The sequence below is a fragment of the Oncorhynchus clarkii genome, chromosome 19 (assembly GCF_045791955.1).
Source record: "Oncorhynchus clarkii lewisi isolate Uvic-CL-2024 chromosome 19, UVic_Ocla_1.0, whole genome shotgun sequence".
NCBI classification, from domain to species: Eukaryota; Metazoa; Chordata; class Actinopteri; order Salmoniformes; family Salmonidae; genus Oncorhynchus; species Oncorhynchus clarkii.
Window position 1 is genome coordinate 25330903 of NC_092165.1, and position 12048 is coordinate 25342950.

Consider the following 12048-nt stretch of genomic DNA (forward strand, 5'->3'; position numbering starts at 1 on the left):
ATTTCCTTTCCATCTGTGCAGTACAATTAATGACAATGGTAATAAACTCCAAAAAGAAAACCTCCCTAAAAGCACATTGTTCTGTTCACTTTGTACTGGTCTACTATTCACAGAGATTCTCTCAGGTTCCCTCACCCTTTGCCCACCATCCTCTACTTTCCTTACAGTTTCAGCATATGACACTTTCTGTACTGCTCTCACCCTGGCAACCTCAACCTGTCTCACTCGCTCAGAAATCAAACCCGACAAAAGTGAGGAAGTACCTACGGCGACAGGTTGGGTGAAGACTTCCAAGATTCATCACAATGATCAGGACAATGCCAGAGATGTTTCTGAGCCAGTGGGAGTAATATATTTGTGGGGAAAGTGGATTTGTGTCTTTTGGCCGACCCATGTGTGTTATTTTTCTGGGTGGAGGGAAAAGATTGGTAGTAGCAGCAGCAGAGAAGTGTTTGTGTGTCAGAGGAACTACATGGGGTTTGAGAGAAGGGGCTAAAGTAGTGGGTAGAAGTGGGGAGTTTGTTGGGGATAGGGGTGTATATCTAGGGTCAGATGGTGATGCCATTTCTTTTTTATTCCATTTGTGAACAAATGGACCCTTTCAGTGCACCCTTTCAGTTTGTTTGCCAGCTCATAGAAGTGGTACGATAAGAAAATCAACTGCTTCCAAATGGAGATGGCCTCAATGGCGCTGCCCATGCTCTCAGATGCCATAACAGAACAGATACAATGGCTGTCTAAGTCTATGATAACATGTAGTTTCTACTACCTTTGATGGTTTATATCCAAACAGCATGACCACCGCCATTTTTAAGTCTTCTCTGTTCAGGTAGCCTTTCTTGTCCGTGTCACACAGCTCATAAACCTTTGGAGGAAATACATTGTCATGTTACAAAAAAGTCTACCTTGTAGGGGCGAGAGAGAGGGGGGATGGGGTGTAATCACTGTGTGTGTGTGTGTGTGTGTGTGTGTGTGTGTGTATATATATATATATATATATATATATATATATATATATATATATATATATATATATATATATATATACACACACACACACACACACACACACACACACACGTATACACATATACAGTGGGGCAAAAAGGTATTTAGTCAGCCACCAATTGTGCAAGTTCTCCCACTTAAAAAGATGAGAGGCCTGTAATTTTCATCATAGGTACACTTCAACTACGACAGACAAAATTAGAAAAAAAAATCCAGAAAATCACATTGTAGGATATTTTAAATTTATTTGCAAATTATGGTGGAAAATAAGTATTTGGTCAATAACAAAAGTTATATACCATTTGTTGGCAATGACAGAGGTAAAACGTTTTCTGTAAGTCTTCACAAGGTTTTCACACACTGTTGCTGGTATTTTGGCCCATTCCTCCATGCAGATCTCCTCTAGAGCAGTGATGTTTTGGGGCTGTTGCTGGGCAACACGGACTTTCAACTCCCTCCAAAGATTTTCTATGGAGTTGAGATCTGGAGACTGGCTAGGCCACTCCAGGACCTTGAAATGCTTCTTACGAAGCCACTCCTTCGTTGCCCGGGCGGTGTGTTTGGGATCATTGTCATGCTGATGGAAGGAGGTTTTCACTCAAAATTTCACGATACATGGCCCCATTCATTCTTTCCTTTACACGGATCAGTCGTCCTGGTCCCTTTGCAGAAAAACAGCCCCAAAGCATGATGTTTCCACCCCCATGCTTCACAGTAGGTATGGCGTTCTTTGGATGGAACTCAGCATTCTTTGTCCTCCAAACACGACGAGTTGAGTTTTTACCAAAAAGTTATATTTTGATTTCATCTGACCATATGACATTCTCCCAATCTTCTTCTGGATCATCCAAATGCTCTCTAGCAAACTTCAGACGGGCCTGGAGATGTATTGGCTTAAGCAGGGGCACTGCAGGATTTGAGTCCCTGGCGGCGTAGTGTGTTACTGATGGTAAGCTTTGTTACTTTGGTCCCAGCTCTCTGCAGGTCATTCACTAGGTCCCCCCGTGTTGTTCTGGGATTTTTGCTCACCGTTCTTGTGATAATTTTGACCCCACGGGGTGAGATCTTGCGTGGAGCCCCAGATCGAGGGAGATTGTCAGTGGTCTTGTATGTCTTCCATTTCCTAATAATTGCTCCCACAGTTGATTTCTTCAAACCAAGCTGCTTACCTATTGCAGATTCAGTCTTCCCAGCCTGGTGCAGGTCTACAATTTTGTTTCTGGTGTCCTTTGACACCTCTTTGGTCTTGGCCATAGTGGAGTTTGGAGTGTGACTGTTTGAGGTTGTGGACAGGTGTCTTTTATACTGATAACAAGTTCAAACAGGTGCCATTAATACAGGTAACAAGTAGAGGACAGAGGAGCCTCTTAAATAAGAAGTTACAGGTCTGTGAGAGACAGAAATCTTGCTTGTTTGTAGGTGACCAAATACTTATTTTCCACCATAATTTGCAAATAAATTCATTAAAAATCCTACAATGTGATTTTCTGGATTTTTTTTTTCATTTTGTCTGTCATAGTTGAAGTGTACCTATGATGAGAATCAGGCCTCTCTCATCTTTTTAAGTGGGAGAACTTGCACAATTGGTGGCTGACTAAATACTTTTTTGCCCCACTGTATATACACACACACACACACAATTTATATACACTGAGTGTACAAAACATTAGAAAACACCTTCCTAATATTGAGTTGCACGCCTTTTTGCACTCAGAACAGCCGTAATTTGCCGGGGCATGGACCACAAGGAGTTGAAAGCGTTCCCCTGGGATAATGGCCCATGTTGACTCCAATGCTTCCCACAGTTCTGTCAAGTTGGCTGGATGTCCTTGGGTGGTTGATAATTTTTGATACACACGGGAAACTGTTGAGCGTGAAAACCAAGCAGCATTGCAGTTCTTGACACACTCAAACCGGTGCGCCTGGCACCTACTACCATACCCCATTCAAACGACAAAAAAAAAAAAATGCCCAATCCCCCTCTGAATGGCTGGCACACACGTCTCAATTGTCTCAAGGCTTAAAAATCCTGCTTTAACCGGTCTCCTTCCCTTCATTTATACTGACTGGAGTGGATTTAACAGGTGACATCAATAAAGGATCATAGACTGACCAGGTGAAAGCTATGTCATGGAAAGAACAGGTGATCCAAATGTTTTGTACAGTCAGTGTATACAGATCATTGGTATATACCCATCATTGGGTGTAATCCAAAGTCTGCCCTTACGAAAAAAGACTGCAGTCAGAGTGCAGTATAAATGCAATATGCTGAAAATACTGCATCCAAAATATATATGTTTTTTACTGCAGTAATTTTAAAAGTACAACTGCAGTTACATGTAATGATAATTAATTCTGCAATTACTGCGCCCAAAATACCAGTCGATAGCAATCACCGCACTTTTACTGCCGTTTCAAAACCGTAATCTTTTTCTGCAAGGGTGGCGGCAGTAGGTTATAGTAATAATGGACTAAAGAAGCCTAACATTGCTCGTTATAGTCCAAGGACCTTACATGTTCTGTTTAAAGACGAATTGGCTCTGGAAGCCAAAACAGCCAAATACTCCATCTAATCGTGATTCGATTCTCAACTGCGGTACGGTTCTAGAAACATAAATCCCTCTACCCTCATATCAAATCAAAATTATTTCACAAATGCAAAAAAAACACACTTACTGTACCCTGTTTTAACCGGTTTGAAACACAGTTGCAGCCAATGTTCCCTCTACTAGCAAATAATATGAACAAATATGCACATTTGGCTACATGTAGCTCTCGCTTTGATCTCAAAACAAGTGCATATACTTGCAACCAATCATGCTGTAAATACAGTCCAGTTCAAAGTGAATGGCACAGATCCATATATTGCAATGGTCTATTTGCATATAGGGATACTGCAGCTCTGATTGGTTATGCCACACTGGTTGGTAGAGTATGGGCTGAGTCGTACATGTCATTGTAATAGAATCCTACTCCGGTGTGCTCCGCCTAGAAGAAAAATCTCTTTCATAGTTAGCTTTGCATAGTTTGTTTTGGTATGTTGCATTGAAAGTGGCTAATATTGGCAATTTCCACAGTTGAAGGACACATTGATAGTGTTAACTAAAGGGGAAAACTAGAACGTCGAGTGTAGTTCAATCTCGTGCATCTCTTAGCGGTTCTTTTATTTAATTTTGGTACTTTTATCCCCAATTTTAAGATATCCAATTGGTAGTTACAGTCTTGTCCCATCACTGCAACTCCCGTTTGGACTCCGGAGAGGCGAAGGTTGAGAGCCATGCGTCCTCCGAAACACGACCTTGCCAAGCCCCACTGCTTCTTGACACACTGCTCCCTTAACCTGGAAGCCAGCCACACCAATGTGTCAGAGGATACATCATACAACTGGCAACCGGTCAGCGTGCATGCGCCCGGCCCACCACAAGGAGTCGCTAGAGCAAGATGGGACAAGGACATCCCAGCCGGCCAAACCCTCCCCTAACCTGGACGACGCTGGGCCAATTGTACAACGTCTCATGGGTCTCCTGGGTCGCAGCCGGCTGCGACATAGCCTGGGATCGAACCCGGGCCTGTAGTGATGCCTCTGCACTGCAATGCAGTGCCTTAGAAATTCGAACAGAGCCTCCCGAGTTGCGCAGCGGACTATCAATTACCTGGGTCATTTCATGTTAATCTGAGCTATTGCTGTTAAAGCAGACAAATATTTGTCCGGTATGAGGTACCATTGCGATAAAGTCACTCTCACTAAACTGGAAGTTAATAGGAATACGACTTTTAGATTGTGAAAACATCTATCATACATGTCAGATTTCAATAGTGGCCGATGTCATAACGCGAGAGGTTGTCTTCTCTCAAATGAGCCATTGATCATATTTTTGCCATATTCCGACCTGGAGAAATGTGTAATGTAAAAAAATATATACCGTTCTCACATATTAATGTTATTTAACACTGTAAAATCATAGAAATCACTTTATAGGAATTTTGGGTGGATTTTTCCTTTAACTCTTAAAGCAAGCGTTGGGGCTCTTAACAAAACTCGGCTAGAACCATGGGGCAAAACAGACAGGGTTTGCTTATATTGTTGATAACATGTCAACTATATTTCGTCTTCAATGATTATTGAAAACAACTACAATTGCACAATGAGCACTTCATGTTGGTTAGATAGCTAGCAAATTTTAGCCATTTCATTGACATGAAATCAGTAAAAATAAAAAGACATGGTATCAAGAACAAGATGAAACGAGTCACGATTACCCACATGGCAGTTTTGTCAATGTTGCTAGCTATCTGTCCATCCACAATTACAACAATATACAGACTTCTGACCCATTGAAGTGTGAGCTAGTGAGGTTACGTTTGATACCGGACCTCTGAGGCATGCGAAATCGCTAAGGAGTTAAATTCAAAGCACTGTGCCGATGCGTATCACTTTATCAAAAGCGTAGTTTGATCAAGTGATTTTTCAAACCGTGTGTTGCAAAACATGAGATCCCACTGAATTTGCCATGGTTCCAGTGCTTTCTTCAACACCAAGCTGGTTTCAAACACCGACCTTTACTGGACAATGTACTTAGTTTTTGTATTGTATTTACTATGGATCCCCATTAGCTGGGTCCAACAACATTAAGGCAGTTATACAATTTTAAAAAACCTTTACAATACATTCATTACAGAATTCACAACACAAAGTGTGCCCCCTCAAGCCCAAAATCCATCTGATTCTACTGCTTGCATCATATCTGATTTGGAATAGAGTTCCTTGTAGTCATGGCTTTATGTAGTACTGTGCGCCTCCCATAGTCTTCTGGACTTGGGGACTGTGAAGAAACCTCTGGTTTCTTTGGGGACAGCTCGGTACCTTCAGCTTGTTAACACTGCCTACAAAAACAAATACTTAGGAAGTCAATATCTTCCACTTTGAGCCATGAGAGATTGAGATGAATGTCATTAATGTTAGCTCTCCGTGTCCTTTTAAGGGCTAGCTGTGCTGCCCTCTTCTGAGCCAACTGCAATTTTCCCAAGTCCCTCTTTTTGGCACCTGACCACACGACTGAACAGTAGTCCAGGTGAACAAAGCAGGGCTTGTAGATCTTGCCTTGTTGGTAGTGTTGTTAAGAACGCAGAGCAGCGCTTTATTATGGACAGACTTCTCCCTATCTTAACTACTACTGTATCAATATGTTTTGACCATGACAGTTGACAATCTAGGGTTACGCCAAGCAGTTTAGTCACCTCAACTTGCTCAATTTCCACATTAATTATTATGAGATGTAGTTGAGGTTTAGGGTTTAGTGAATGATTTGTCCCAAATACATTGCTTTTAGTTTTTGGAAATATTTAGGACTAACTTATTCCTTGCTACCCATTCCAAAACTAACTGCAGCACTTTGTTAAGTGTTGCAGTCATTTCAGTCGTTGTAGTAGCTGACGTGTATAGTGTTGAGTCATCCACATACATAGACACACTGGCCTTACTCAAAGCCAGTGGCATATCGTTAGTAAAGATTGAAAGTTTAGGCCAGGTGCCTAAACAGCTACACTGGGGAATTCCTGCTTCTACCTGGATTATGTATCTGTATTCTGTTAGACAAGTAACTCAATATCCATATTATAGCAGAGGGTGTAAAGCCATAACACATACGTTTTTCCAGCAGCAGACTATGATCGATAATGTCAAAAGCCGCACTGAAGTCTAAACAAGACAGGCCCCACAATCATTTTATCATCAAGTTCTCTCAGCCAATCATCAGATATTTGTGTAAGTGCCGTGCTTGTTGAGTGTCCTTCCCTATATGCGTACTGAAAGTTGTTTGACCAGATACAGAAGTTTACTAAGGGTTGGTAACAGACTGATTGGTCGGCTATTTGAGCCAGTAAAGGGGGCTTTACTATTCTTGGGTAGCGGAATGACTTTAGCGTCCCTCCAGACCTGAGGGCACACACTTTCTAGTCGGCTTAAATTGAAGATGTGGCAAATAGGAGTGGCAATATCGTCCGCTATTATCCTCAGTAATTTTCCATCCGATTGTCAGACCTCAGTGGCTTGTCATTGTTGATAGACAATTTTTTCACCTCTTCCACACTGACTTTACGAAATTCAAAAGTACAATTCTTGTCTTTCATAATTTGGTCAGATATACTTGGATGTGAAGTGTCAGCGTTTGTTGCTGGCATGTCATCCCTAACGTTTATCTTGCCAATGAAAAAGTAATTAAACTAGTTGGCAATATCAGTGGGTTTTGTGATGAATGAGCCATCCGATTTAATGAATGATGAGTTGGCTTTTTTCCCAAAATGTAATTTAAGGTGCTCCAAAGCTTTTTACTATCATTAATCTTTGTTTCATAGTATAGTTTATTTCTATTTAGCTTAGTCACATGATTTCTTCATTTGCAGTACTTTTGCCAATCAGTTGGGCTGCCAGACTTATTTACCATATCTTTTGCCTCATCCCTCAACCATACAATTTCTCCAATTCCTCATCAATCCAAGGGGATTTAACAGTTTTTACAGTGATTTTCTATATGGGTACGTGCTTATTACTAACTGGAATAAGCAATTTCAGAAAAGTGTCAGGTGCAGCGTCTGGTTGCTCCTCATTACACACCACAGACCAGCAAATACTCTTTACATCATCACCATATGAATCACTACAAAACATATTGTATGACCTCTGATGCACTATATTAGGGCCCTTCTTTGGAACTTTGGTTTTCCTAGATATGGCTACTATATTGTGATCACTACATCCTATGGATTTGGATACTGCTTTAAAGCAAATGTCTGCAGCATTAGTAAAGATGTGATCAATACATGTTGATGATTTAATTCCTGTGCTGTTTGTAAATACCCTGGTAGGTTGACTGACAACCTGAATCAGGTTGCAGGCACTGGTTACAGTTCAGTTTTTTCTTGAGTGGGCAGCTTGATTAGAGCCAGTCAATATTTAAAATCATCCAGAAAATATACTTCTCTGTTGATATCACATACATTATCAAGCATTTCACATATATTATCCAGATACTGACTGTTAGCACTTGGCGGTCTATAGCAGTTTCCCACAATAATGGGTTTTAGGTGAGGCAGATGAACCTGTAGCCATATTACAGTATTTCAACAGTATTTAACATTAGATATTCTCTAAGTTTTACAGGAATGCGGTTCTGTCACGACTTCCGCTGAAGTTCGCTCCTCTCCTTGTTCGGGTGACGTTCGGCGGTCGACATCACCGGCTTTCTAACCATCGGCGCTCTATTTTTCATTCTTGTTCCATGCACACCTGGTTTTCATTCCCCAATCAATTCATATGTATTTATTCCTCTGTTCCCCATCATGTCTTTGTGTAGGATTGTTTTGTGTTACGTGTATTTTGATATTGTGGATATGGTTACGTGCATTACTTTTTGTTTATGTTCTGTGTTTTGGCACATTTTATGTTACTTTGTGCTGTCATTTTTGACCGGAATAAAAAGTGCGCCTGTTCACCACACTCTGCTCTCCTGCACCTGACTTCACCTCCAATACACAATCCTATCAGGTTCTTTATATAGACCGCAACACCATTTGGCATTTCTGTCTTTTCAGTAGATGTTGTAACCATGTATTACTACCACTGTATCAAAGGTATTATCTAAGTGAGTTTCAGAGATAGTCAGAATATGAAAGTAATCTGTTACAAGCAAGTTATTGACTTCATGGACCATGTTTCTCAAGCTGCATATGTTAATATGGGCTATTTTTAGCACTTTTCTGGGTTGCTTGATTGTTTTTAATACTTTACTGGGAAACTTATCAGAAGTAGACTTGATAGTGCAGGGTGAGCTGCACAAAGTGGTCTTCCTACAAGGGCACACAGCCTCAGTGCTAACAGTGCAACTCTGGTTCATAGGCTCATGATTACTGCATCCAATAGACCTGAAAATAGCTGTGCAACCTGACAGAGCTTGAGAATATCTGCAGAGAAGAATAGGATAAACTCCCCAAATACAGGTGAGCGAGCCTGTTGTGTCATACCCAAAAAGACTTGAGGCTGTAATCACTGTCAAAGGTGGTTCAACAAAGTACTTAGTAAATTATCTGAATACTGTGATATTTCTGTTGTCATTATTGGGTAGTGTGTGTAGATTGATGAGGGGGGAAAAAAACGATTCAATCAATTTTAGAATAAGGCTGTAACGTAACAAAATGTGGAAAAAGTCAAGGGGTCTGAATACTTGCACTGTATAAGATCTCCTAAACCCGTGTTAACCTCAGACCTTATTTTTGGCATTTATTCCAAACCCCTTATTATTTCCCCATACATTTTTCCCATAGGGATGGCTGAACCAATGATATGTATAAACGTGACTGGGCTGAACGAACCAGAGGTAAATTATTTCAGGGTTTTAGCAGTACAAGCTGGCGAGCTCTATAGACCCCCAAACCACATAGTACCCATGTGTCATAGTACCCATAAAACCTAGCAGTCATGCAGGGAAATGGTTCCAATTGTTTTTCCACCATTAATTTTTCCCATAGGTGATTTTAAAAACACATAAAATAAGGGCTGTGTTTCGTGTAGGCTTACCCTGGCGTGACATTTTGATAAACATGTCAATCTCTCAGACAAGGTGACTTATCAATATATTACTCTATTTAACGTTCAGTTTTGTAAATGCTAATTAGCATCAAAGTAGAAGTTCCTTCATTTCAACTCTAGCTGATTAGCCTTTACTAACAGGTATTGTGTCAATTTAAAACCTGTACAAGACCGTTCAAAGAATTTTCCATTTAATAGAAATGTTGCCAATTTATTAGTTGCTACATTTATTTAACATTAGATAGTTAATCAAGAGAATATTACCTTTGACTTACTTAGGATCATCACGGCATTTGTGTTACTTTATGATAGCCACATTAGCAGCTAATTAACATTTCATTAGGCGAATATACACTATATGAACAAAAGTATGTGGACACCTGCTTGTCGAACATCTTAATCCAAAATCATGGGCATTAATATATAACATTGATGTTGGAAAATTGCTGCAGGGACTTGCTTTTATTCAGCCACAAGAGCATTAGTGAGGTCATTAACTGTTCAGCAGTCTTATGACTTGGGGGTAGAAGCTGTTAAGGAGCCTTTTGGACATAGACTTGAGGCTCTGGTACCGCTTGCCGTGCGGTAGAAGAGAGAACAGTCTATGACTTGGGTAACTGGAGTCAGGTCGGGGACTTATGTTGGGCGATTAGTATTTTGCTCTCGGCGCGTTCAAAGCACACACTGGACGCTCTGGCAGAGGAGTAGGGTTGATCCGAGCATTTAACGCCAGTCAAGCACCTGAGCTAACTGGCTAAAGTTGGCTAGCTACTTCCAAACACAAATGAGAGAACACCTCACTCTGACCATTTTACTCGCCCTAGTATAGCTGGTTAGGCTGTAATTAGAGCACTGTATCCAGAGCATTGGTGACTAACTGTGCTGCTGGCAACAATTTATTTAAGCTTTTTTTGCCGACTTTTACTGACACCGGCCATATTCAACAGGTGATGAGCGTTCGTAAATTCATCAGTTATTCGGCACGAGAGTGCTCTGAAATCGGAGTAGATAGCCAGAATGAACAATGTCCATTGAAACACACAACGACTCTACCACTTAGCTAAGAATGATGTGACTAATAAAGACAATAAACATTGGGTAGTTAGTTAGATAGCAGATAGTTAACAATACTGGCTGGCAAGTTCGATATATTAGTAGCCAACTAATGCTAGGTAACTAGCTAACATACCAGTACATACTGCTGTAATGCTATGCGGTTCGTTATGATAGCGTAGCTAATAAATTGTCAGCCAACATAACGTGTAAAGTAACTTAGTTGAAAAGTCATTACTTTATTACATTGCTCACATTTTAACATGTCACAATTAGTTAAAGCAATGAATTTGTATCCACTCTCATTTAGCATATTTTCCTCCAATCTGAAAATGTGAAGCCACGCCCATTTTCTGAAGAATTACTAAATTACTAACTAATTACTAAAAGCACAGACATAGTGTCCACTGCATGTATACTTTGTATTTTGGCGAATTTAGTATGACATCCAGGAACTTTTTGGCATACTAACTATATCCATACTTGAACCAATAAGCATACTATATACTCAATTCATATCACAAATAGTGCAGTTAGTATGAGCATTCGAACACAGCTCAAGTTTGTTTCTAGTAATCTCTCCTCCTTCAGGGGCTTCTTCTTCTTTGTACTTTATATGGCCATTGGCAACCAACTTTAAGGTGCATTACCACCACCAACTGGATTGGAGTGTGGACCTCAGTTCATCTTACATTATAAACTGGGTGGTTTGAGCACTGAATGCTGATTGGCTGACAGCCGTAGTATATCAGACCGTATACCACGGGTATGACAAAACATTTATTTTTACTGCTCTAATTACTTTGGTAACCAGTTTATAATAGCAATAAGCCACCTCGGGGGTTTGTGGTATATGGCCAATATACCACACCTAAGGGCTGTATCCAGGCACTATGCGTTGCATCGTGCATAAGAACATCCCTTAGCCGTGGTATATTGGCCATATACCACACCCCCTCGTGCCCTATTGTTAATAACCCACATGAATATATGCTCCTAAAAACCAATGAGGAGATGGGAGAGGCGGGACTTGCAGCGTGTGAAGCGTCACTAGAAACAAGTTGTTTTAGCACCTGGCAACAAGACGTGCGCGAGCAGTGTGGGTGCAATGATATATGTGTAAATGTATTTTGCACACGACGTGGGCGGTGTGATATGTTGACCAGACCGGACGTAAATGTACATATGCATGTTATTCAATCATTGCACCCACACTGCTTGCAGAGCATCTGCATGGCCAGGCACTAAAATAGAATGGGTTCTATTTGTGACTCTCAATGCGCTGCAAGTCTGGCCTCTCCCATCTCCTCATTGGTTTTCAGCAGCATATACCAAAATGCCATATTCTCATTGGTTTTCAGCAGCATATACCAAAATGCCATCTCCTCATTGGTTTTCAGGAG

At 40.8% G+C, this 12048-nt stretch overlaps 1 protein-coding gene across 1 annotated transcript in view; it reads right to left on the minus strand.

Annotated features, from left to right (window-relative positions):
• LOC139374957 (EF-hand calcium binding domain 11) overlaps positions 1 to 12048 on the minus strand; it is a 75964-nt gene that overhangs the window by 63042 nt on the left and 874 nt on the right. Inside the window, exon 2 of the mRNA XM_071116238.1 lies at positions 770 to 865. Within this exon, the coding sequence (XP_070972339.1) occupies positions 770 to 865 (96 nt within the window). The remainder of the gene's footprint in view (positions 1 to 769; positions 866 to 12048) is intronic.